This window comes from Cricetulus griseus, assembly GCF_003668045.3.
Source record: "Cricetulus griseus strain 17A/GY chromosome 1 unlocalized genomic scaffold, alternate assembly CriGri-PICRH-1.0 chr1_1, whole genome shotgun sequence".
Taxonomy (NCBI): Eukaryota; Metazoa; Chordata; class Mammalia; order Rodentia; family Cricetidae; genus Cricetulus; species Cricetulus griseus.
Genome location: NW_023276807.1, coordinates 61,496,811 through 61,524,499, shown reverse-complemented (window position 1 = coordinate 61,524,499; position 27,689 = coordinate 61,496,811). Strand labels below are relative to the sequence as shown.

The window sequence follows — 27,689 nt, the reverse complement described above, 5'->3', positions numbered from 1 at the left end:
TCTTGGAAATAGTCTTGTAACTATTGATGCCTTCTTGAACATGAAACATGTTCAAGTGGCAAGCTAATGTTCAAGGGAATGACCTAGGACTGGTGAAGCTGACAACAGAGGCCACACACAAGCTCTGCACCCCTAGTTGCTAATTTGTTCCTCATAACACTGAGTCACTGCTTTGTAGTATATTGGTCTCAACCACTAAACAGATGCCTGCAATCTATGTTTCTCACTATCAGGAAAAACGGGAATAGAAAAAGAACAAGAGGAGATGCCTGAAGTAGTCTTATGGGATTGGATGAGTCAGTGACATCAGTGTAAGGCTGTGCTTAATATTCAAACAGATGGGGATGCACAAACATAGGTATGTAGACAGCCCCGATACACCAGGAGTAACCAGCACACAGGCACTGGCTTTAAAACAATGAGAGGAACTGTGGCTTCTTGGAAAAAGGGTTGTTGATTCTGGGGCTGGAACAGAGAAGGTTCCAAGGTTGATCCTACTTTATCTAATTTAATTTAGTAATTTAAAATGATAAGAACATCACAAAAGTGCATAAAACCAGCTGGAAACAATTAGGCAACCAAACCAGTGACTCAGGGTAACATTACACTCTTGCTCTAACACAGGTAGAATCAAATCCTCTTGGCATCAGTGAGGCCTCAGTTATCGACAGTGAGCAGAACAGGGATGGGGAAATCAGTACCTACTAATGGAGGCAGGCAGCATCTGTGGCACACCATGCTGATGTCATGTACTCCCTGAGTGGACATGAAGACAGGGCTTACCTTTGTGAAGAACACTGGACACACCCAAATTGAGGATAAAAACAAAATACCTAACCAGCAATCCTCAAAAATGGCAAGGGAAGCCAGAAATTGCCAGAGATCTAACACTGACTAAATGACTGCGTACATACAAGGAGATAGACAGCCAGGGTGGGGGTTTGCACAGCAGCCTTTGCATGTTAAGATAAACAAAAGCTGGGCTGTGATGAAATAGCTATGGTAGATTACTTGCCTTGCATTCATAAGGTCCTGGGTTTGATCCCCAGCACTGAAAAAAAGGGGAGAGTTAAGTTGTTAAAAGCTACTTGTAGTTCCTATTTCAGCGGATCCTGGTAAATGACTGGACTAGAATTTCTACCTACTCTTCCTCGGGGGTTAGAAGCCAGTTTCTTCATTGGGGAAAGATTCTCCCTTCTCTAAAGTGTCATAGCATTAAATGAGGTATTTCATGTTGGGGTCCAGGATGTATGTGCACGGTGCCCCACTTCATTCCATAACACAATCTAGTTTCTGATGCTCATCATATCTCTTTGGCTGTTTTCCTGCCTCTGGTCCAGGACTGCAAACCCTCTGGGAGCCCACCCCACGCATCTTAATGCTGATCCCCTGACCCCCGGCTTTTTATAAAGCCTATGAGGAACATTTAAGGACAGCTGGTAGTTGGTAAATATCATTGGAAATCATTTTGAAGCATCACCAAATTGGGTATTTACTGAAAAATAGCACACATTTTTATGTCACAATTTAATATATTTAGATCCCTTTAGGAAATGTGAGTGTCACATAGAAACCATGGATAACAACACATGGGTTGCTATAACTGTCTTGGTCAGTGTTCCTATGAGGTAGGCAATGTTATTCTCATTGTATAGTTGAAAAAAATGGCAGATCCAAGAAGTTAAGTAATTTCCTATTATCACACACAGAGTTATCCAGCAGCCTAGCATTCTACCTCTGTTCTATCAGAATGTAAGGCACATAGCATCTCTAGACCTCCCTTGTGTTAAAAACAACTCACAAGGGACTGGGTTGGTATTTAAGCTTGTGGTACATTTTCTCAGTCTTCATTCTGTTTCCAATCATCAGTGTCTCCCCACATGGCTCAGGCACATTCTCCGAGGAGTTTCCCATCACATACATCCTGCCGTCCCACTTGCTTCTTTAGTTCTGACACCCAGTCAGGGTTTTCATCATCTTCCTCAAAGTCCCTGTGAAAACAGTTTGAATGATAAGCTTCTGGATTAGGTGCATGGTTTGAACTTCTTGATGGGTTCACAACATCAATTCCATAAAATAATTGAGTAGAGGAAAAAAAAGTTAGTCTTTCCCCCAAAAAAGTGTCACTGTGGTTTTTTTTAATGTTAAAAACCTTAATGTATTATCAAATGAAAGCTAGATATATTGGCACAAGCATCCAATCCCAACACCTGGAAGCTGATTCAGGAGGAGCTTAAGTGTCTCAAAACTCAGAAACAAATACAAGTCCAGGCTGAAAACACACTATGTGCAGGATCCATCCAGGAATTCATAGTACAATGTCAGTATTGCCTACCATACAGGAACAAAGAGAAGTGCTCATTTAGCATGAAAGCAGTGTAGCTATTACTAAGTCTGATATTATTGTGGTATGAGATGGCATGTGCACACAGGCTTCATTCCCCCAATTAAAGCATGCTAGGTCTATTACAACATACGTGTCTTCCTCATCCAGCCGAGGCTCAAATCTCTCTGGATCCAAAACGACAGAATCTTGATCTCCATCGACACTGTCTGATGCTGTTTCTTCAGAAAGGGGACCTTTCAAGAATCCTTCCGTACCTTCAGGGACAGCAACAGAAAGTATGACAGTTCACCTGTTCATTTTTAAATGGGGTCTCACTACACTGCCCAGGCTCGACTTGATCTCCTAGGCTGTTCTTCATCACAGCTTCCCAAACGTTAGCACTATAGACCAGAGCCATAGTACCTGGGGAAGCTGGACAATTTAAATAGTATTTACTCATCATGATTTGGGTAGGCAACAGACCCCTGAGTGCTGGGATTAAAGCCATGCACCACCAATGCCTGGCATAGATTAAGTTTTAAAGCAACACTCTCTCCGAGAGAGGGGAAAAATACACTAAAAACTTTTAAAATAGGAAATGTATATTATAATTTGAGCAATTTGGGGAGATCCTGTCTCAAAACAAATAATAAGAAAGATCTAAGGAGTTAGCTCGGGTCTTATGCATGCTCTACAGAGTGCACCACAGCTGGGCTAGACACCAGCCCTCTTCTTTTTAATCATAATCTGTATTAGCCACTCAATAAACATTCATCAAATAAATAATACTAAATCTCTTGCAATACTTAGACAACTACCATGCCATTAAAGGCTCTACTTAGTATGATTGATCTCAGATTTTAAGCAAGCAGGAAGGGGAGGTGGAGTAGGTGGGGAGGAGGCCGCCATCAGGATGTATTATACAAGAGAAGAATACATAAAAAGAAATTAAAAAAAAAAGCAAGGAGAGTTAGCTTTTGAATTATGCAAGTTCCATGCATACATATGCAATCCTTAAATGCAGTCCTCTGGCCTGGAGTCCTAAGGGAAATATTACAAATGGTTGTTCTGTCTAATAAGCTTAATGAAAATATGTTTCAAAATTTAAATCCTGGCCAGGCAGTAGTGACTCATACCTTTAATACCAATACTTGGGAGGAAGAGGCAGGTGGATCTCTGTGAGTTCAAGGCCAGCCTGGTCTACAAAACTACAAAGAGAATTCCAGGGCAATCAAGGCTACAAAAAAAAAAAAAAAAAAAAAAAAAAAACAAAAAACTAACTGTCCTATTTTAAAGCTCTATTCAATATAACAGAATTTAAAGAAATTTTGAAGCCAGGCATGGTGATGTACACCTTTAATACCAGTACTAAGCCAGGCGTTGGTGGCACACGCCTTTAATCCCAGCACTCGGGAGGCAGAGGCAGGCGGATCTCTGTGAGTTCGAGGCCAGCCTGGTCTCCAGAGCGAGTGCCAGGATAGGCTCCAAAGCTACACAGAGAAACCCTGTCTCAAAAAACAAACAAACAAATAAAATCCCAGTACTAGTAGGGAAGCAGACCAGCCTGGTCTCTACAAAGTGAATTCCAAGACAGCCAGGACTGTTACACAGATAAACTTTGTCTTGAAAAAAAGAAAGAAAGAAAAGAAAAGAAAAAAGAAAAAAAATTGAGGTTTGAGGTTACCCCTCAGACAACTATATATTTACATTAGCAAAAAGTGCTGTTCCTGGGTTAGGGACACAGCTTACCATGCACAGCATGGGTTTGATCCCTAGCACCACTAACAATTTAAAAAGGTTTTAAACATAGCAGTATTGTGATTGCTAAAGGAAATCAGGAAATAGAAATAAATAATCTGTATGAGAAATTTTAAACACAGGTTAAGTCTGCCCATACTTGATTCAAGAACACCTAAAAATGCAATTTTGGAACTTCAAAGATGTAGTTATCTTTATTTTATGTGTATGTATCCACACGTGTGCCTGTGTACCAAGAGTGGATCCCCTAGATCTGAAGTTGCCACATGGTGGTGGGAACCGAAATGCAGGGTGCTCCTAAATGCTGAGCCATCTTTCCTGTACCATCTTTACAACTTTAAAGTCACAGGGGTTTGAGGAAAAAAGAATGGGGTTATTATTTAATGTGTGCAGCTCTCCAGCTTTGCAAAGAAACAGAATTTGGAGACTGGTTACACAACATCGGGCATGACTGTAAAACTAGTGAACTGTAGAGCCAGGGAATATTAAGAACAGGGGCCTGGAGAGGGGTAGCTCAGCAGTTAAGAACTCGTGCTGCTCTTCTAGAGACCGGAGTTTGGTTCCTAGCACCTACCTACATGGAGGCTCACAACTGCCTATTAATTCCAGCTCCAAGGGATCTGACTTCCTCTTATGACCTCCCTAGGAACCTGCACACATGTGGCATACACTCACACAGACACAAACACATAAATAAAAATAAATCTTTAAAAAATTATTAAGATGGTCAATTTTATTCATATTTTACCATATTTTTGAAAATCAAAGTATCCACATGATCATATAATAGGCCAACATTACCTGGTCTATTTATTGTGTATGTTTGAAATGCCAGGCTGAGATCAGCATCCTTCAGCATTGACAACAAGGTCTCGGGGGGCTCTCTGAGCCACTGCTTACGGGCATGATTTTCACTGTACTTTATTACAGAACCACCTAGGGGTAAAGAGGGACATTAGCACCAGATTTAAAAAAAAAAAAAAAAAAGATTTTCCAGAGTCTATCCTTCACATCACATTTCAAGCAAAGTTGTTTAATGTTTAACTGAAAATCTAGTTCACTCACCTGCAAGAGGAGCATCAAATGTCCACTGCAGAGTGATATAAACGCCATTGAATTCTACTACAGACTGTTCAGTCTGTTCAGTCTGACTATGGTCTTCCCTGTATATATCAATGGGCTCCAAATTTTTGGATCTAAGATATTTTTAAAAGTCTGGAGCTGGAGAGATGGCTCAGTTGATAAGAGCATGTGTTGCTCAATTACAAAGATCAGAGTTCAGATCCCGACACTCACACTGGGGAGTTCACAAATGCCTGTAATTCCAGCTCCAAGGGATCTGACACTCTCCGCTGGCTTCATATACATATACATATGCACATATAGTCTCTCGCACCCCCCACACACAAATAAAATCAAAATTAAAAAATAAAACAAGTCTGTATTGAACATATTCACATATGCACATAAACAGTACAGTGCGGCAACTATTTACATAGTATTTATGCTGCCTTATGTACAAGTGGTATAGACATCAAAGTATATAAGAGAATGTGGGGGTCATATGCATTTTACAAAGGGTGACTGGGCATGCATGAACTTTGGTATCTGAAACCAGACCCCAAGGGACGATGATGGTGCTAACCTCTGTCATCCTCTGCCTTGAAACTGTAGGTAAGGATGGGTGCTTTTTCCAAAGCTGTTAGCACGGAACTGGGAACACGTCTCTCCCACTGCTGCCTGGGAGGGCTTGCTGGAGCGGCACTCTTCTGGTGTGCTGATGGACTACCTGATTCTCCAATGGGGAAGAGGAGGGTCAACAGTATCATTTTCTGTTTATTCACCCACATCTAAACAAGTACTCAAACAAGGCAGAACTATTTCTTGTCTCTTTCAAACTCAGATGTAGCAAGAATCCTGTCCAGTCTTAGGAACAAGGAAATATTAACAAAAATCTTGAGATGAGGTCATGCAAAATGATAGCTCAATTCAGAACAAACCATTGAAGCAGCTGCATTAAAATACAAATATCGTTAACCTTTTGCATGACGTACAGGAATGAAACTTCCAAGGACTCATGCACACAACATTAGCTATACATCTAACGACTCTCACTGGCACACCTTCCCCTCCCTTCCCTTCCCTCCCCACTTCCCTTTTATTGTTTTGTAGGCTGAGGTTTTTACTTAGAGACTCAGGATGACAGCATGAACTCTATTACCAAATCACACCCCCCACCCTTAATCTCTCACTTTTTAAAAAAATTGTACAATAGCTGGATGTTAGTGGTGCACGCCTTTAATCCCAGCACTCCAGAGGCAGAGTTAGGTGGATCACTGTGAGTTCGAGGCCAGCCAGGTTCTATGAAGTATATTCCAGGATAGCCATGGACTGTCTGGAAAAAAATAATAAATAGTATATTATTGGCCATTTTGCCTGTGCACCATGTTTGGTGTCCACAGAAGTCAGAAGAAGGCATCATATTCCCTGGAACTGGGGTTATAGACACTTGTGAGCTGCTATGTGGGTGCTGGGAATTGAACCCAGGTCCTCTGGAAGCACAGCCATGAAGCCATCTCTCCAGACCTTAATGTCTCTTATTTTGCAGATAACCAAAATATTTTTCTGATAGTAAATCCTGGATGAACAGTAAATATTGCCTACTTGCTAATGATACCCCAGACCAAGTGAGGTGAACACTGGTCTTCTTCACCCACAGCCCCCAACTCCCTACATAGTAATAATCATAACTTGAGTAACTCACCTGCAATTCCTCTCCTCAATGCACTTCCAAATGAGTGTGTACGTGTGCTTTCCAATTCAGAATGGGTACACTTTTTATCATGCTTTATAATAGATTTAAAATAGTGATTAAATGATGTCTGTATTACTACAGAAATGCAAACATATGTAATCAGCCATTTTAATTAAAAGTAAAAGTAATGCACTAAAAACATGAATTCAAGAAACCCAAATATAAACATATTGGTAGCCATTAAATATCATATACACATGCATATGAATAGCAGTTTGCTCATACACACGTATATTAGTATCCATGTGTATCAGTAGCCATTACAGGATGAATGTGTGTGTGGGGGGGTGTACACATATATAAACAGCAGAGCTATTTAACCAGTTTTTCCTTTAATTAAAAATAAATTTTTTCATGCAATATATTCTGATCGTGGCCTCCTCTCCCCCATCTCCACCCAGATCCTCCCCACCTCCTTACACACTTATGTTCTCATATTCTCTTTCCCTCCCTCCCTATCCCTTTCTACATCCATCCATCCATCTCTGCCACTCTGGTAGCTACATTTTTAAAAGTAGTCAAATATTAATGTGTATGAGTATAAATACTATTGAACTATATACCCCCAAATCATTAAGACGGGGAGCCTGGAAAGAGATGGCTCAGCAGTTAAGAACACTTGCTGCTGAATCAACCCCAGCAAACTGTCTTCTGATCACCACACTACAGCATATGTGTCCCCAACCCCATAGTTAAATAAATGTAGTAAAAAAATTTTTTAAATAGGTTGTTCACCCTGGGTCTTTGAGTATTCATTGCAAAGTCTCCCACCCTTGTCATAGAGAACTCTATTATAGAAATGTGATTAAATTGGCATTTTTCTCAATTGTCAGAACCCTAAACTTCATGCAGTGCAGTAACACAATGAGTGGTCCTCACTAAGTGTGTGCATATTCAGAGAAGGGATACAAACACAGCCCCTAGCTGGTCCAGGCATGGTTCTCAGTTACTGGTTCAATGAATGGACAGGCAACAGGCCTTGCTAACTAACAGGCACACTAACTTTTCTTGTAATGCAGTGGTTCTCAAAATTCTGTTTGACACATCCAGGGGACACAAAACATCTCTTGTCACATCACAGTGATGGCTCAGCACACCTGTGATTTCAAAACCCACCTACAACCCATCAGGACCTTGAAGCAGTTGGAGGAAGTGGATGTTAAAAGCCCTCAGGATGCCGTGTGTCCTACTTAGGTTTAACCTCAACTGGACACAGTCTGTAGTCACCTGAGAAAGGAGTTTTAATTGGGGGACTGCCCAGATGAGAATGGCCTGTAGATGTGTCTGTTGGGGGCTGTCTTGATTGTTAACTGAAGGAGGAGGCCCAGCCAGCTGTAAAGAATTTTTTGCATGAAATGACAATGGAGAGATGTGGTGATGTGTGCCTTTAATTCCAGCACTTTGAGGGAGAGGGAAGGACCAGGCATTTAAAGTTGTCCTTGGCTACACAGAGATTTGGCTACAGTGAAGGTGAAAGATGACTTAGCTAGAGGGGCGAGGGCAAATATGAAACCTCACAGTATGTCAGAACACCGGATGTTCACCACACATATACTTCACAAATTCAGTTTTAAAGCACTGACCATGGTATTTGCTTCCCCTCCTGAAGCTCTCCTCATTCTGCTGGGGTCTGCTTAGAAAGAGAAGGTAGGAGAAACACAGGAAGGCTCATCTTATTAAATTCTAGCATAGCTTCCCCCCCCCCTTTCCCGCCATGTTGTGTATTTTGAGAAAGGTCCTCACTATGCAGCCCAGGCAGTCCTTAAACTCTCATCGCCCTCCCTCAGCCTCCCTAGCACTGGCATTATTGGTGGCTCATGTCAAAGATACTCAAGCACAACATTAACTTGAAATGGTATCAAGCTTTCAACACCCAGTAATCTCTAGATATTAAAAGAAGCAACTTAAGTTGCTCTGTTCATAATGTTCAGATAACATGCAAGTCATTTATGCTGACCCATTTAAGCGCTGAGACGTTAGAGGCTGCATCCACACATTTTAGTGATTTCTGGTTTTGTTTGTTTTGGTTTTTGAAACAGGGTTTCACTATGTAGCCCCCAATAGCATAGAGCTCATTATGTAGATCAGGCTGACCTGAGACTTACAGTGATCTTCCTGTTTCACCTCCAAAGTGCTAGGATTTAAGGCACATGCTACCATGCCCAGCTTCATTCAATATCTTAAAAATGGTGACTGAATACCTTGTAAGAACAGGCCATAAAAACATGAGAGGAAGCACATCACACATAGTCCCTGCCGCTGTGAATGACTTCACTGTTCTGATCTCACTAGAGACTAGACAGTCCCAGTATGGCAGCATTTCACTGACTCCTTTATTCTTCTTGTGACTGTCAATGAAGGTATTCCAAAGAGGGACTTGTGTTCTCTCTTTGGTTCTCAGACTACTGGAACAATAATCGCCAAGGAACTGGCATTTCCACAGGAGTCTCATGCTGGGAGAGGGGAGAGACTGAAGCCTGAGGAAGACAGAGGGGAACATGTCTCCTGGAAATCGATTCCATATGGTTTGACAACTGAGAGACTGAAACAAAGACAATGATGGGGCAGTCATGGGGGGCCCACCTTGACCAGAACAATTTAGTCATGCATGTCCCTTGCCTGCTGTAGACTTGAGAACCTCATGTCTGGATCCTGGAAGGTAGATAAGGGGTGTGTGTGCATGAAGGGAACAGGAGGTCATACAAACTACTTTACATTTAGTCAACATGTGACTATGATGGGCTTCTGGCATAGACTAAGATGACTAATGCTGGACATCTGGGGGCTATGAGTCAGCAATAAATTTATGGCTGATATCAGATGTCCAGGGAACCCAAAAGTGACAGTAATGTAATCTGTTCTATAATAACACCTGGCTGAATGCCACTTTTGTGTGATTCTGTATAAATATGGTCTTGATGTCAGAGGCAATGGTCAGCCTGTCTGCACATATACATCTGTCTGCCTGTGTGTGTCCCATGGGTACCAGGGTGCCTGCCAGCTTCTGACTTCTGCGTACAATGACTAAAGTAAGTCTTATCTGCCTACAGCTGTATTCCCTTTAAGCTCCTGGCCTTGGGGACACTCTTCTTCCTGGCATTGGAGCACAGATCTCACAGTGGGTGTCACTAGTCCTCTTGGTTCCTCTTCCCAGTATGGACACACTGAATAGCCCTCCATTCTCTTTTCACTGTTGTCTTTAACTGGCTAATTGAAGACAGGCAGCTGAGCCTAGCTTATCATGGCCATGCTGGAGATGCTCTGATGCTAACTCCTGTAATAACTCTATTTTGGAAACTGTAAAACTAAGCTTTTTCAAAATGTATTAAAACTCTTCTTAGCACTTTTTTGCCCAGTGTTCCCTACTACCTTGGGATGTAAACAAAAACTACAATGTAGTAGCAGGGGTAAAATTATCACCAAAGCAAACTTGGAAAGCCACGTGAGTAGCTGCTTCCAAAGTGACAGAGAAGAAGCTGCCTGTGAATTGGGCCTACATCCGTGATACTGTGGACACAGTCTTGTCCACAGTTCCTGGCTCATAACTCCTGCAGCTCTTCATGCTAACCCAGAAAAACAAACTTCTTTCACAATGTTTCTCTGGCAGTCCATGAGGACATCACCATGATACACAGTTGGGCATGCACAATGCCCAGCTGGGAGTGGTCTATCTTAACTCTTCTCTATTTTTCTCACATCTATTATCTCTATGGACTTCAGAAGGAAGTCACTGATAAAGGGAAGAGGAATTAAAAAAATGCTCCGAAGAAAGTTAGATGACAAGTTCCAAAAGAGAAGTTAAATTAGATTTGATGCTTGCCTAGGGCAGACTATAGCCGTATGAAATTTTTATGCAGTGGTTATGTGGGTGATTCCTTTTGAAAGGGCTGTTCTTAAATTGTATTTATTGATAACTTTTATCTTTATAGATAAGATTTATGGTCACTACAAACTGAATGAAAAGCATACACACCTGTTTCCACACACACATCACATCTCACACCAACTGACATCCTGTACTACATGACACACCTGCTACGGTCAGTGAGCTGATACTGACTGATCACTGCTACTCAAAGCCACTGTTCTCTGCAGAAAAGCCTGCCTTTGAAAAATTAGTTTGCACAATGATCCATCACAAACCTGGGGATACTATTTGCTATAATATTAGTGTTGTATTTTCATGGTTAGATCCCTTTGAGCTGTCAAATAATAAGCCAAACTAGACAAGATTCTAAAATAAAAAATACACATTCTCTTATCACTGAACTATCCAAACTGGGTTCTTCTTAGTCCCTGAAAATTAAAAAGTACAATATCGATTCAGGAAAAACTTGCAGTAATAAAATTGAGGCTAGGAAGGATTTACTTCCTTATGAAATATTAAGCTCCACAAAGTAGAATTTAGCTAGAGGAGCACCCCCTCTGATATGACTGGAAGGTAAGGACCATACTAACCAGTCTTGTTAACGACTGCAGGTCAGAGAATTCCACACAGCTGAACTTCAGGGTTGCTGAGAAATTTTCTGCTGTTGTCTGTTCACTAGGATTGACCTCCAATTGGGCTCCATCCCCATAACAAAAGGAGACAACCCAGACTTAGAACCAGCCATTAGGCTTATAAGGGAGCAGCAAGGAGTGCCAACATAAAGTCCTGATCTCCCATTAAGTCCCCTGTGCTCTTATCAGGTTTTTTGAGACAGGGTTTCCCTGCAGTTACAACTATGGCTGTCCTGAAACTCCTCTGCAGGTCAGGGTGGCGTTGAACTCGCATAGATCCTCCTGTTTCTGCCTCCCAAACTCACAGAGATCTACATGTCTTTGTCCCCTGAGTGCTGGGATTAAAGGTATGTACCATCACTGCCTGGTGAAAATTACGTTTTCTTTTTATGATACCTTTAAAAGCGTCCCAAAATTCTTACCCCCTTTTTTCAGTTTCTTAGGCTCAGATATTTTGGTTTCATCCAGTATTTGCTCTCCATATTCTCTGATGATCTAAAATTTAAAAATGGGCATTTAAAGATGGGAAAAACACTTTACTATACCCCAAGCAGGCCTTGAACTTGTGGTCCCCCTGTCTTAGCCCACATGGCAGGGAATACTCACTGGTACAGCAAACCCAGACCCAGATAAAGAAAGATGCTTTCCTTTGGACACCACCATAATGTCATATAATTATCACCGCTCTTCAACACAAGAGCACTAAAAGTTGGAAAATAAAAATGCCATGTAAGCCGGGTGTTAGTGGCACACGCCTTTAATCCCAGCACTTGGGAGGCAGAGGCAGGTGGATCTCTGTGAATTCAAGGCCAGCTTGGTTTCCAGAGCAAGTGCCAGGATAGGCTCCAAAGCAATACAGAGAAACCCTGTCTCAAACAAAACAAAACAAAACAAAAAAGTCATGTAAAAGCAAATATAAGGAGATGAGCATACCCTTAGCTACTTGGGAGGCTAAGGCAGACCTGCCAATTTGAGGTCAGTGTGGACACCAAAACCACAGCCCAAGTTTGATCCTTAGCAAGAAAAGAAAGGGGGGGGGCAGTCAATTAACATTATAATTGAGACAAACATAGTTTATGTGTCTAGAAAAAGACCTGGAGGGACCAGCAAGCTGAAGCTAGAAATCAAAATGATCGATAGACCCTGTCTACAGTAAGTGAAGCTCTAGGCTCAACCCCAGGACTGGAAAGTGTAACAGTGGAGGAAGCCATGAGAGGTAAAAGAGGAAAAGAAATCTCACCATTTTAAACACTCCTCCAAATGACGGGAGTTTTTACAAGCATGTGTAATGAGTAAATTATGCTTAAGAGATAACCATTTCAGGGTCAGTGACATGGCTCAATGGTTAAAAGCGCCTGCTGCTAAGCCTGATAACCTGAGTTTGACTACTGGGCCCATTAAAGATGGAAGGAGAGAGCCAAGATGTCCTCTGATACCTCCACACACAACATGGAACCCTCATGCCTAGCGCCAGATAAGTTAAAAAGAAATGTTACCATTCCAGGGCCAATGAGAGACACTCTTGTCATACCTCAGGGGGTAAGCACTTCAGGACGAGTGGCGCTAAGCTGCCTCTGCAAAGCAGGGTAGTAGTGGACGGGCGCTGCGAAGGACTCCTTTTCAGCATCTGCTTGACAAGACATTGAAGCTTGTAGGAATACTGAGCTGGCAGGGGGTGGATGGGCCCTTGACATATTTTCAGGATAAGATTTTTCCAACTATTTGCCTGAAACTGAAAAGTAAAAATGACATTTTAAAACCAGATACATGGAAAGAAAATATAGAAATAAGAAACACTGGCTGAAGTAAATTCACATTTTCATAGATTATGTTCATTTTGGAAAGGCACCTGCTGTTTTCTTCTACGGTTGTCCTTAAGGACAATTCGCAGCCGCCTGTGCTTTGGAGGAAGGTGGACATGAGCATCACAGCCCTCCACATGGACACCTGGTGTCTCTCACTGTCTGCTCCGGGTACCTAATCAGTGCTAGCCTGGAATTCGGAAACTCGGGGTGGCATCAGAGCAACAGTGGTTCTCAACTTGAGATGCACTTCAGAATCACCTGATTTAAAAACACAAATTCAAGACCTCTCTGGAGATCCTGATTCAGGTATGTAGAGTGGGCCCAGGCCTTGGCATGTTAAAAAGTTCTTTAAGCTATTCTTTTTAAAACATTTATTTTTTAAAGATTTTGTTTTTATTATGCACGTACATGAGACAGACAGACAGTCCGAGAGTATATTCAGGTTACCACAGGGGCCAGAGGTGTTAAATCACCAAGAACTGGAGTTAGAGACAGTTGTGAGCCTCCATCTAGGTGCTGAGAACTGAACTTGAGTTCTCTGTGAGGGCACTGGGTGCTCTTAACTAATGAATCCCCCCCCCATGTTTATGTCATTGGAACTTGCAGACTTTATTTTTTGAGTCTTCTCTGTCAGGTTGGTCTTATGCTCCTGGTCCTTGGGCCTCATCCTCCTACGTGAACCACCAGGCCCAGCTTACCTCCTTATAGCTGTGAAGCTGGCACTAGAAGTCACTTCTATTCAAGGGAGATGGCCTATCACGAACAACACATGCTTTGGTCTGAATTGCTTTCACATCAGGTGCTGAGAGGACATTTTCTGCTCTCAAAAACCTCCTGAACTGTTTGCTCTCAGGAAGACAGGCTTGATCCACAGATAAACAACTTATTTCTTATGCAAAGTGAAGACCTAATCTGGATCAGCTTTGAGTGTTGCTATATGCAATCAGCTACTGCCAAACAAGCAACTACCACCAAAGGAGCAACTACCAATAAGTAAGTAGGGCTAGTCAATGTCTCTTGTTGTTAAATTATCTGAAAGTATCTAGAAAAAAAATACCTATTAGGGCAAATTCTGTTTTCTCACACTTTAGCATAAACTCTAGTTGGGGGTTCCTACAAAGCTAACCATACATTGCTGAGCTATGGCTGCCCCCACACTCCAGCTCTCCAGTCCCAGACCCAGGTGGGAACCCTGTCCTCACACCCTTGCCTAGTCTGAACCAGGATCCTTACCCTCTCTTGCCCATCCACACCAAGCCTCCAGACTCAGGCAGGCTCTCTGGGTGAACCTGGCTTAGCTCCTTCCTCCCACAGTGCTGTGGAACAATTTTTGTACACTGTAAATATGTATTATTGTCACGAGTTAATAAAGAGCTGACTTGCTTATACCTGTGCAGGAAGAGACTGGGTGGGAGAGCCAGACTTTGATACCTCAAAGCCACCCTCAGTGACATACTTCCTCCAGCAAGGCCACAGGTCCAAATTCTTATCAAATAGAACCGCCAACACAAAGTATTCAAGTATCTGCACCTACGTAAGATACTCTCATCTAAACTGCCACAAATGTGTAATAACTTTGGGACACCATGAAAGATCAAATGTATGAAATAATGGTATAGAAGAACTCCAGGTCAACGGCATAGCTCAGATCTCCAAAAGGATCATAAAAAAGAGTCCCAAAACTAAGGAAAGACACACCCATACTGATACAAGAAGCACACAGAATACCAAATAGAAAGAAGCAGAAAAAAAACATTAAATATAAGCTGGCCAATGGTAGTACATGCCTACTAGGACTTAGGAGGCAGAGGCAGGTGATCTCTGAGTTCAAGGCTATCCAGAGGGAGTTCCAGGACAGCCAGACCTTCACAGAGAAACCCTATCTTAAAAACAACACTAAATATAGAGAACAAAGAGAGAGTAATGAAAACTGGAAGAGAAAAACAAGTCACTGCTAAAGGAAAATACATCACAATAATATCTGCCATCTTAATGGAAACTTTGAAGGTCAGAAGAGCCTGGAGCAATATGCCCCCCCAAGTTCTAAAAGACCACAGATGCAGACTTGGGAAAACTGTCTGTCATAGTTTAAGGAGAAAGAAATCCACGAATAAGCAGGCTGAAAGAATTTATGTCTAGCAAACCAGACCTATAGAGAATACTGGAAGCAGTTACTTCAGATGAAGAGGGGAGTAAGGATAGCCAAGGGACTATATGATGAAAGCAAATGGAGCTACAATCCTGAAATACAAAACAGGACCAAACACACAAACATAAAAAACAAACAAACAAACAAAAGAACGAGTCCAATCAGCAGAGTTCCTCCATGGTCCCTGCCCTGGCTTCCCTTCATGATGGACTATAACTAGAAGATGAAATAAACCCTTTCCTCCCAAACTTGGTTTTGGCCAGTGCCTTATCACAGCAACAGAAACATAACTAATACACTAAGCATAAACTAGCCCATGACCCACAACTCAACTCTTCAGTATATAAATTAATTGGAACCAGGGACTCTTAACAACTATATGTTTACCTATGTTTAGATCTATTTACAATAGAAAGAACATGTTAAGCAGCTTACAGGTAAGACAGTAAGTAAAACTGTGCATGCACACAATGGGTTATTACTCAGCAATAAAAAGGGATAGAATTCTGACCCATGCTGCAACATAGAAAGTGAAGTGAAGGACAGAAAAGGACAAAAAGGTGCTGGAGAGATGGCTCGGAGCTTAATGCTCTTGCAGAGGACCCAAGTTCAATTCCCAGCACCCGTATAATGGCTCACAACCATCCTCCAGTTCTGGACTATCTAACACCCTCTTCTGACTTCCCTGGGCACCAGGCACACATGTGGCAAAACACTCAAATACATGAAATAAAACAAAAAGGACAAATGCTATAGAACTGTACTACATGAAGTATGCAGAATATACAAATTCACGGACAAAAAGATTACAAGTTACCTCAAGCTGGAGAAGGAAAGAATATAGAGCAATGATTTCCTAAGTACAGAGTTTCTGTTTTGTGTGATGGAAAAGCCCCACAAATAGGCAGTAATATCAGGACATATCATAAATATAATTAATCAATACAATTAATATAATGAATGAATATCATAAATATAGCCATCATGTGAATGTAGCCAATGAATATCACAAATGTAATTAATGAATATCACAAGGGTAATTAATATCAGTGTAATTAATATCTTGAATGTAATTCATGCCACTGAATTGTGAACTTAAAAATGGCTACAATGGCAAATATTGCATTTTTTTTTTTTAAAATAGAAGAAAAGCTACTATTCAATCGGCCTGTAATAGACACTTTGTGTTGGCACAGGACTACAAAACGGATCAACACAATGGGAACAAATGGAAACTTTTATAACAAATTCTTACTGGGAAAGTGAACCCCAGTTCAAACCTTGCCCCTCCTTCAGGCCTTAGCCAGGTTTGACAAATGGCCCATACTTACCGGATGTTTCAGGGCGCAGAGTTCATACAGAATGCATCCCAAGGACCAGATGTCACTAGAAGCACGAAGAGACAGCATAACAACAACTATGGTATGCATTATCATGGCGGTATGTGCATTTTCTCTCATTTTTATTATTTAACTTATTTTTCATATGTATGAACACACACATGGGCCACAGGGTACATGTGGAGGTCAGAGCACAACTTGCAGGTGTCTGTTCTCTTCTTCCACCATGTGTGCCCTGGAGACTGACCTCAGGTCATCAAGCATGGTGGTAAACACTTTTACCCATTGTCCTACATTTTATGATAACAGCCCTCCAGATCTAGCCCTGGCCCCACAATCAGTGCCCCAGCTTACTCTGACCACCCCTGCCTGCAAAGCAACCAACCTGTAAGCTTCCTCCAGGACCCACACTGCTTGCCTAAACCACTCCACCGGGCAGTATCTATAACTGCAGACCAGGCTTGGATGCCTAACCTCCACAGCAAGAGGAGGGAGAGGGGGAAGACAGGGGAGGAGGAAGGAACTGCAGGCCAATATCCTCGAAGAACACAGAACAGAAATGTCCAGTAAAATCATAAGCAAACAGAATACAGACAAACATCAAAAATATTGTTTGCCATGATCCAGTTGGCTTACCCTGAAATGCAGGGATGGTTCAACTCAGTCATGTCAATGAATGTAGTAAACCACATAAATGAACTTAAAGACAAAAATCACCTGAACATCTCGAGAGATGCAGAAAAAGGCCTTGACAAAAAACAACATGCATTCATTATAAAAGTCCTACAGAATATGGGGCTAGAAGGAACATATCTCAATATAATAAAAGCAATATAAGAAAAACCCATAGCCAGCCACATCCTAAATCAGTTCTCAACTTTCCTAATGCTGCAACCCTTTGATATAGTTTCCTCATGTTATGGTGACTTTCAGCCATTAAAATCATTTTCAATGCTACTTCATAACTGTTCTTTTGCTACAGTTATGAATTGTAATGTAAATATCTGATATGCAATCCCTGTGAAAGGGTGGTTCAACACTCAAAGGGGCCTTGACCCACAGTTTGATAACCGCTGTCCTAAATGAAGCAAAAGTTGAAGCAATTCCAGCTACCAGCCCCTCACAGCTGTGATTACAGCAGTTGGAAAACCAGGTCTTTCCTCCAGACACCTGAGAATACAGATTCCATGTAACTTCAAAATACATTTTTATGCCATTTTATCTCTGTGGTGTTGGTAATCAAATCCAAGACACATGCTAGGCAAAATTATTCTACTAATGAGCTGCATTCACCAAGGTCCCAAATATTGTGGAATATTACTTTAACTAGGCAAAGATATGTTACATTTGTTTAATTATGTAAAGATGTATTGCATTTGTTTTACCTTGCCTAAGGCACCTGATTGGTCTAATAAAGAACTAAACAGCCAATAGCTAGACAGATAGATGGGCAGAGAATAAATAGGAAGAGAAATCTAGGCTCAAGAAGAGCAAGAAGAGAAGAACAAGAGGAGGGAAGAACAAGAGGAGAGAACAAGGGAGGAAGAGAGGGAGATGCCTGGGACCAGCCAGGCAGCTGTCAGAGAGAAGACACAGAGTAAGACATACAGAAAGAAAGGGAAAAAGCCCAAAGGCAAAAAGTAGATAAAGAAAAACAGGTTAATTTAAAAGAGCTAGCCAGAAACAAGCCGAGGCTAGGCTGAGCATTCAAAACTAATAAGTCTCTGTGTCAATGATTTGGGAGTTTGAGGCCTAAAATTAAAAGCATATTTTTAGAAAGCAGAATGGAAAATGTGGCTCAGTAGGTCAAAACACTTGCCCCCCAAGCCTGGCCACCTGATTTTGATCTTCTAAATGCACATAAAAGTTAGGTGCATACATCTGTGATCTCTGCACTTCCACCTCAAGACGGAAAGTGAAACAGTAGTGCTGGCTAGGAGCTCATGGGCCAGCTGGCCTGAAGTATGCAGTGCAGCAGCGGAAACTACAAAAAAGGCAGACAGACCTCTTTAAACAAAGCCGGAGAAGCAACTTCCAAAAGAATGTCCCCTGACAGCCATACACAGGCTGTGGCACACTCACAGAGACACTCACACAAAATAACTAAAATAATTTTGGGGGGCAGGGGTTCAAGATAGGGTTTCTCTGTGGTTTTGGAGGCTGTCCTGGAACTAGCTCTTGTAGACCAGGCTGGTCTCAAACTCACAGAGATCCACCTGCCTCTGCCTCCCAAGTACTGGGATTAAAGGCATGTGCCACCAGCGCCTGGAGTAAAATAAAATTTTAAAGGATATAAGCTCTATGCATCTGCACCAGATCCCAGCCAGCATCAGTCTGCAGACTAGAGCCCCTTCCACCAAATGGCCAACATTATCCGAATAAGGACACTACTCACCTTTTATTGTTATAAGGCAGGTTTTCCCAAATCTCAGGAGGCACATAATAAGGTGTTCCCACATATGAACATGCAAAGGCCATGGGACTGAAAAAGCACAGAAAGGCAAAGTGATTCCGAAGCTCTTCTGATAATGGATGTTCCCATCTGTGTCCCTAAGTGGGACAGATACATACCTGGAGAGGAGGCGGGCAGAGCCAAAATCTCCCAATTTCACTTTCCCACTTTGGGTGAGGAAGACATTCTGTGTCGAAAAACAAGAAAGCAGATTATGTCTTGATTGTCCCAGCTAAGACAGTGATCCCTAGAGTAGCTTTCAAAGCCTTCTGATGGTGGAGATAAGGTAGAAATACTGACAGCTGGGTCCCAGAGAGAATGAGAAAATAGCAAGATCCCCTCTTACAACAGCTGCACATCCCCCTGCCTGGGAATTCAGGATGACTGCCCTCAAGTCTAACAAGCAAATGTAAGGTAGCATCAGATCAGATCAGATCAGTGGCTGGGGCAGGTACTGCCCACTTTCCACCTAAGAACACATGCATTTATTCAGTGAGCACTAAAAGGGCTACATTCATATAGACTTCCATAGAGATTTTAACTCCTTTTTTACATACACTACTTTATTTGGTTAGTATAAATTCTAGGTCAAAGGGTGTAAAGTTTTACTTAGGATAATTAAGTCTGTAAGATCTACTGCATGGAACTGTGCATGGAATCCCAGGACTCAGGAGTCAGAAGTAACTGGATGTCTGTGAGTTCAAGGCTAGTCTGTTCTACAAAGCAAGTTCCAGGACAGCCAGGACTCTGTTACACAAAAAAATCCTGTCTTGAAAAACCAAAAACAAGAACAAAAACAAAAACAAAACAAACAACAACAACAAAAGATCTACTGCATGGCTGATATGGTATTAAATGTCAGAGGCAGGTGGACCCCCTGGAATTAGAGGCCAGTCTGATCTACATAAAGAGTTTCAGGACAACCAGGACTACACAGTGAGACCCTGTCTTCAAGCAAACAAACAAAAAAATTGATTGTACATCGTGATGACCATGATTAATATATGATTTTTTTTTTGTTTTTGTTTGGTTGTCCTGGAACTCGCTCTGTAGAACAGGCTGGCCTCAAACTCACAAAGATCCCACTTGCCTCTGCCTCCTGAGTGCTGGGACTAAAGGCGTGCACCACCACTGCCTGGCAATATAAGCCATCCTTGAGAATTACTAAAAGAGTAGATTTTATTTATTTTTATGTGGTAGGATTTGACTCGGGTGGTCTGTGCTGGCCTCAAATAGAAATCCTCCTGCCTTGGCCTCCCAGGGGCTGGGATCACAGGCAGGTATCACCATGTCTGGTCTAAGAGCAGATATTAAGTTTCAGAAGGGTAGGGGGCTGGCAGGATGGCTCAGTGGTTAAAAGCACTTGTTGCTCTTCTAGAGGACCTGGGTTTGGTTCCCAGGACACATACCAGGTGGCTCACAACCATCTGTAACTCCAGCTCCAGGGAATCTGAAGCCCAGGCCTACTTGGACATATACTCTCTCATGCATAGTACACATGTACACACACACACACAGACACACACACACACACACACACACACACACACACACACACACACACGTATACACACTTAAACCTAAAAAAGTAAACAGACACATCAATTAACATGACTTAATCATGTTACAATGTGTATGCTTGTGTGTATATTAAAATATCATATTGTATACTATAAATATATAAAATTTTGTTAATTTTACTTTCCATAAGGTGAGGGAATTGTTTGGGTTTTTTTGTTTGTTTGTTTGTTTGTTTGTTTTTGGTTTTTTTTTTGTTTTTTTTGTTTTTTTTTTGAGATACGGTTTCTCTGTGTAGCCCTGTCTTGGAACTTACTCTACGCCAGGCTGGCCGCAAACTCAGAGATCCACCTGCCTCTGCTTCCAAAGTGCTAGAATTAAAGGTACTCATCACCACACCCAGCTATATTTTTTTTTAATTAAAAGATGAATATAAAAAGGTACTAGACTGGCAAAATTTTCTAAGCTAAACTAAATAGAAATATCCCAAATGGAAATAATAATAGCAAAAAAAAAAAAAAAAGACAACAAAATAGTTTTCCCAGACCCCAAATGCCTTATACTCACTTTGGACTTGATATCTCTGTGTAACACTCGTTTCTTGTGAATGTGATTTACTCCAAGACAAATTTGTATGAACCAGTTAAGTATCTTTAAGAAAAAAGTATACATAGGATTTAGGGGGAAGAACTGGGGATAAATATGACCAAAATATACTATATAAAAATCTAAAAGAAGTAATAAAATACTTTAAAAGAAAAAAGTACACACCACCTATAAAGATGCAATAACCAGCTGATGTCAACTAAATTCTGAGATATCACCTCTAGGCCTTATTTTACCAGGATTTTGAAAGTGAAAAAAAATTTTTTTTTAAATTTTATTTATTATGTATACAACATTCTGCTTCCATGTCTATCTGCACACCAGAAGAGGGCACCAGATCTCATAACGGATGGTTGTGAACCACCATGTGGTTGCTGGGAATTGAACTCAGGACCTCTGGAAGAGCAGTCAGTGCTCTTAACCTCTGAGCCATCTCTCCAGCCCCCAGAAAAAAATTTTTAAAGTGAATTCTGCACTCATAAAAATTACACAGTTCAACTAAAATTCAGTATTATTTGGAGAAATTCAGAAACCTGATTCCCATTTTTTGTCATCTCATGTATGATCCAGATGTATTATTTTAATAAAATTTTCTTTTTAACGGAATGTAAGTTTCTTTTTCTGTGTCTGGCTGGGAGGTGTGGTAGAGATAGTCTGTGTCCCAGACTGGCCTCAAACTTTAGCCAAGGATAATTTGAACTTCTGAGCCTTTGTCTCTGTCTCCCAAATACTGGGATTACAGGTGCCTGCCCTGTTTGAGTTCTTGTACTTATTTCCTCCGGTGATATGAAGTATAAGCCAAATAAACCCTTTCTTTCTCAAGTTGCTTTGGTCATGGCATTTCATCACTGCACTAGAAACCCTGACTAAGACACATTGCCTGAGAAAAATCCATCAATAACAGACCTTAAACAGCAGCTTCTCACTAGGCCAGGTAATTACAGATGCCCAGATTTAACATTAATTTATACAAACTTTATGGGGAAATTTGCTTCCAAACTTAGAAACTATATAAGTTAGTTTCTTACCATATCTTCAGGAAGTAACTTTCCTTTTTGCTGTTTAATCTTCTGCATTAGATCCCCTCCATCACAGTACTCCATCACAATATACAGATGCCCTTCAGCTAAAACACACAGGAGATGCCTGAGGGAAGCCATAGGTGCTAAAAATTAAATTCAGGTACAATCATATTTGGGAGGGTTAATATTTACCTTCAAATGACTCTTTAAAGGCAACAATATTGGGGTGTTTCATTTTAGCTAGCAGAACAGCCTCTCTCCTAGAATTCTGTGTTTCAGAGAAAGACTGAAAAAAAAAAAAAAACCTTTAAATTGTTAGAAATTCAATGCTAAATTTTAAAATAGCCTCAAACCAATATTTTGTATAGTTTTATATAAGACTTCAATGCTACATGCAGGTTTACAAATCTACTTTGGTTCAAGCTTTCAAACTCTGAAACAAAATATACAGTGACTTTTTGATTATGGCTATTTTGTATGCTTGGGCTGACCAAGCTTGGGCTGTATTAGAACATACATTTTTTTCCCTCCACATACAGAATGCATGTATTTTCATATGTACTTGGACTGCTGATGTGGCTCAGTGGTAGAGCCCTCCCTCAACAATGCTCAAGACCAGGGGTTTGATTCCCCACCTCCACCACCAAAACCAAGAACAAATGTACCTAAGCATCAGCTGACTGGACAGCCATATTCTATTGAAAACACTACATGAAAACACTCAAAGAAAACCAAAGCTTTCATTGCAGTAGACTCTAAGCACCCTTTTGGTGGTTCCTCAGCTCAGATGAAAAACATGCAGAGATGGACACCGACGAATGCAAATTAAGTTTCTCAAACTACTTATTCAAGAGTTATTCAGGGATGAAATGCTAAATGGCTTATAATCAAGAACAAACTATGGAGCCTGGGTGTAAAGCCAAGAGGCAGGAAGGGGGAAGGTGGGAGGGGGAAGGAAGGAAGAACAAAAGGAAAAGGGAAAGGAGAGAGAAGGAAGGGGAGGAGAGAGGGAGGGAAACTCAAGATTTTCAGATCAGCAGCATCAGCATCAAGTGTGAACATGCTGAAAGTGACTCACAGCCTAGTCAGATCTACATGAAAGTAGAGCAAAATTACTGTTTCAGCAAGACTCCTGCAGGATCATGAGGCCCACTTTAGTTTGAAATCAAGACTTCAGTGGGAGCCCAGTGTGGTGGCACACACCTGTAATCCCATCACTTGGGAAGCTAAGGCAGGAAGACAGCAAGTTCCAGGCTAGCCTGGCTTACATAGTGAGACCCTGTTTCAAAAACAAAACAAAGTTGTCCTCATTAGTACAGTAGTGTAATGAGCATCCCTGGCTAACATGAAGATACTGGGGTTCAATTCCACGATGCAGAGTCAAAGTATCCTTTTTTGTGAACTACAATAATGACCAGTATGGCAAGACATGTCCAAGGGTGCAGCAACAGTGGCATGAACGTTAGGGGTGAGCAACAGCTTTCTAATTGGATTTCAGGTCTGATCCACAGGAAGAAACACGTATCTAGTGCTGTAAATCTGACCAAGAATCCATCACTGGGGAGCTCACGGGCCCCAAGGGATGAACCTATTACTATTCAGTCCACTAAATGAACATAATGTCAAACTGCCCTCTAAATACTATCTCTACCTGTGGTAGATTAGTGCCGCTCTCAGACCTAATCAGAGACGTTACTTTGTGCATCACACAGTGGTTAACACAGGAACTCACAACAGGTCAACGTGCAGAAAGTAAGAATCAGTGGAATGGTCAGCCATAAGTGGGACCACTGCATCACTTCCCACTCCCCAAAAGTCTCATTAACAAGCAATCCACAGGGAAAAAAAGAACAAATAGATCCTCTGCGTAGGTTTCCTAGTAACCAACTGATGCTTTACACTGTAACCCTGTTCTTACTGCATTTTGTTCTCTCATTCACACTGCACCTGACTACTTTTGGCAGATTCTTCACATTGCTGACATACAAAATTGGAACATACAAATTGTTATCGCTAAGATCAACCGGTACATTTTGACTACTTCTCTGTTAATTTCACTAACCTAAGAACCATACAGACTACATCAAGCCTTTGTAAAGCTCATGAAGAAGCCAAATACATTTTTACAGGGAAGGTAAATGACACAGTAAATCCCAAGCACTTGGTTGGGCATTGGTGGCACACGCCTTTAGTCCCAGCACTTGGGAGGCAGAGGCAGCGGATCTCTTGTGAGTTCAAGACCAGCCTGGTCTATAAGAGCAAGTTCCAGGACAGCCTCCAAAGCCACAAAGAAACCCTGCCTTGAACCCCTCCAAACAAACAAACAAACAAAAACAAGCACTTTATATAGACTGTATGCTCACTTTCAATGTGAGCTGTTTCTGTTAGTGGTTACCTTGGGAAGTCTTACTTCCTTCATGGCAAACTTCTGATTGCTGCTTTCTTTCTGCACCAGAAGAGCCCTGCCGAATGAGCCTTGGCCAATCACTCTCAGGACTGTGTAGTCCTCCATGCTGGGCATCCACTCTTGCCGTCACCTCGGGATCTCCCAAACTATATTTTAAAAGCACAATGATATGGGAATTTCCTTTTAAAATGAAAAATTAACTCAAAATAGCTATAGGACTCAAAAGGGATATTTAAACACAGTCTGACTTCAACATCTCCGTACAAAAGCAGCCGGATTTTTAATATACTTTTGCCGGCACATAAACTACACAAGAAACAATTATGACTATAAGCACAATCTTAGGGAAGCTACGACTGCCTAACATGTTAAAGGTCCGGGACTAGAAGGGGATGGGGGGGGTGGGGTAGTGGGGTGGGGGAGAGAAGTTGGGGGAAAGGACTACACTTAGAGGTGATACACTGTTTTCACCACTGTGAAATACTGGAATGAATTTACTTGACTTTTCGCTGGGATGAATTTAATTGATGTTCATAAAGCTAAATAGCGTTTTGCTTTTTTATTTGTTTAAACTATGCACACGTTGTAAACTATAGAGCACAAAAGATAATGCCAACTCTACAGATCAAACCCTACAGGGGACTGTAAAACTGCTAGTCTGTAGCTGGGGTGGGGTGGTGAATGCCTTTAATATTAGCACTTGAGATGTAGAGGCAAGATGATTCCCATGGGTCCCCAGCCAGTCAGGAGTACATGGTGAGACATTATCTCAAAACAACGCAACCAATATATTAAGTCTTCCAGGTTGTTTTCCAGTCTATCACAGATTTACCAGGAGACTATAGCAATAAATCCTCCATATAACCAAATCCATGAATGGGGGGTATTTGAACATGCTCAGGCACAATCACAACCAGGAGCCACTGATTAAGTCGGAGATCAACCTGTCTACACATAAGAGTTCCGGCCTGTCCCCACCACCACTACCCTAGCACCAAAAACTACAAGAAAACGACGAAGTCCTTCACAACTTAACTGGCCTCTGGTTTCAATTGCTGTTTTCCCGTTTCTGTTGCTTGAGGACTTTAACCTATAAGATTGAAAACGACTAATGAGCAACAAGGCTTTCCGTGGGTACTTTTAATCTCTATGTGCTTAATATTAGTACTACACCCATAAACGAGGACCTGGATAGACTGCCTGTGGTGAAAGTGGATTGGTTCCTTTCCATGTTTATAATCATATAAGCATTTAATAATAAAAAGAAAAGAAAAAAGCTAAAGTGATCCGCTAGTGCTCAGATGCGGAGTCAGGGAGTCACTGGCCACGCGGTTTAGGTAGCCATCCCAAGGCATCCATACTGGATACCCACTCTTTCCTCCGAGAAGGCAAGCCCGCAGCTGCTCCGCACCAGACGCACTAGCGGATCGCCGGCGCGCATGCGCGCCCTTGAGGACCCACGACCCCGGCGCGCAGCCTACCGCGGCGGAGTACTGTGCGCACGTTTCCCGGTCGTCCCGCAGCAGGCGTGAGCGCACCGGTGGCTTAGGACCCCCGCCGAGGGGCCCCACAGAGTCCTTTCTCCACCACTGCTAGCCTACACCGCTCTCCTCACCCTCCTCCCAGCGGCGCGCTTACTCCTTACTCTTCTCCACCCGGCGCAGGCATTGGGTGGGGCTGTGGGGGCGGGGCTGGACCCCGGGGCGGGCGGGGCCAGGTGGGCAGGTCATCTCGCCGTTTGGCAGAGGGCGTGGTGAGGGGGCGGGGACGGAGGAGAGGGGCGTGTTTCTAGTTGAGAGTGGAGGAAACTGGTCTGGCCCGAGGCGATGTTCTCAGAGTAGTCAGACCCTCAAGGAGCAATCTTAAACCATCACCTTGCTGTAGAATAGTGCTAACATTTTGAGATGGCGCCGCCAGTAATTTGAATTATTGCTCCAGAGTAGGCGGACAGCCCACAGAAATTTCACAGGGACAACACTTCTAGCATTTACTGTATGACCTTGGATAAAATGAAAAATGGAAGAAGAAATCCACGTTCCACTCTGAAGTCTGTTTATTTCTTCCCTTACGTAGTAAAACGACATTAAGATTCTAGTTGTACCGGGGACTGATGGCACCTGCCTGTAATTCCAGCACTCACACGTCTGAGGCAGGAAGATTCAAAATTGGAGGTCATTTATATAGCAAGTCCCCGGTAGGCAAGCCAGGACTATGTGTTAGATTTAGGGATGCAGAAAAAAGGAACAAAGGGCAGGAGAGAGACCACAGTCTGCCCTCAACAGGTGAGACTGCGTTGATTAGCACTACAAGAGGTATCCATCTTTCCCTGGGGATGAAGTTGAGCTAAGGGGAGGGAGCCCATAAGGGCCCTTATAGGAGTGAGTGAGGAGCTTGGGTGTGAGGAAATTGATGCAGCTTCGGAGGACACATGCAGAGTAAGACACTCTTGATAAGTTTATGACCTCCTTTTGGAACTGCTTGCTCGGGCAGAGGAGGCTGTCTTGACAACTGTCTCAAGAAATAAGTTTTCTCCCTGAGATACAGATATGACTGACTGATCACTGTTTCCCAATGACATCAAGACAGTATCAGGAAGATGTCTGGTTCTCTGCAGCCAGAACACTCAGTCAGCAAGACCTAACCCTCCCCTTCTCCCTTGCCTACAGATCCCAGATGAAACTAGTGTTTGCGGAAAAAATTAAAATAACGAAACAGCAGACCGAGAGACCTCAAAAATGTTAGGCAGAGGGAACATGAACAACCAGGCTACAGTCAAATGTACAGCAGGGAAGCAGGGAATTAGATCCTTCCTGTACAGACATGAAACAGGGTAAAAAGGGAAGAATAAGGAGACATGGGAAGGGAAAGAGCCCCTCACTAGAGAGTCTGGTCAGAGGCTCTCACCAGCTGACAGACAATTCCAGTACAGGCTGGACTCGGTGAACTCACCTTTAATCCTAGCTCTCTGGAGGCAGAGGCAGGTGGATCTGG

The 27,689-nt window shown here is 42.2% G+C and overlaps 1 protein-coding gene across 17 annotated transcripts; it reads right to left on the bottom strand.

Moving 5' to 3' along the window:
* Positions 1 to 492: 492 nt before the first annotated feature.
* Positions 493 to 26,399, bottom strand: Nek3 (NIMA related kinase 3). Of its 17 annotated transcripts, XR_003481145.2 has the most exons (18): positions 26,337 to 26,389; positions 25,734 to 25,788; positions 24,687 to 24,844; positions 22,484 to 22,577; positions 22,298 to 22,395; positions 21,231 to 21,314; positions 19,265 to 19,332; positions 19,089 to 19,175; positions 16,685 to 16,739; positions 12,931 to 13,131; positions 11,822 to 11,894; positions 8,483 to 8,532; positions 6,849 to 6,930; positions 5,730 to 5,879; positions 4,886 to 5,020; positions 2,478 to 2,601; positions 1,802 to 1,991; positions 493 to 1,051 (listed from the first exon to the last, which is right to left on the bottom strand). XR_003481145.2 is itself a non-coding variant. In XM_027395242.2 (17 exons), exons 3-17 carry the CDS (start codon positions 24,810 to 24,812, stop codon positions 1,886 to 1,888), a joined length of 1,533 nt encoding a protein of 510 aa, XP_027251043.1. In that variant the 5' UTR covers positions 24,813 to 24,844; positions 25,734 to 25,788; positions 26,337 to 26,389; the 3' UTR covers positions 1,513 to 1,885. The 17 variants fall into 17 exon arrangements, 16 of the variants coding, with proteins under 16 accessions (XP_027251043.1, XP_027251055.1, XP_027251054.1 ...); XM_027395242.2 differs by lacking the exon at positions 493 to 1,051 and having other exon boundaries at positions 1,513 to 1,991; XM_027395254.2 differs by lacking the exon at positions 493 to 1,051 and having other exon boundaries at positions 1,513 to 1,991; positions 5,730 to 5,873.
* Positions 26,400 to 27,689: the final 1,290 nt, after the last annotated feature.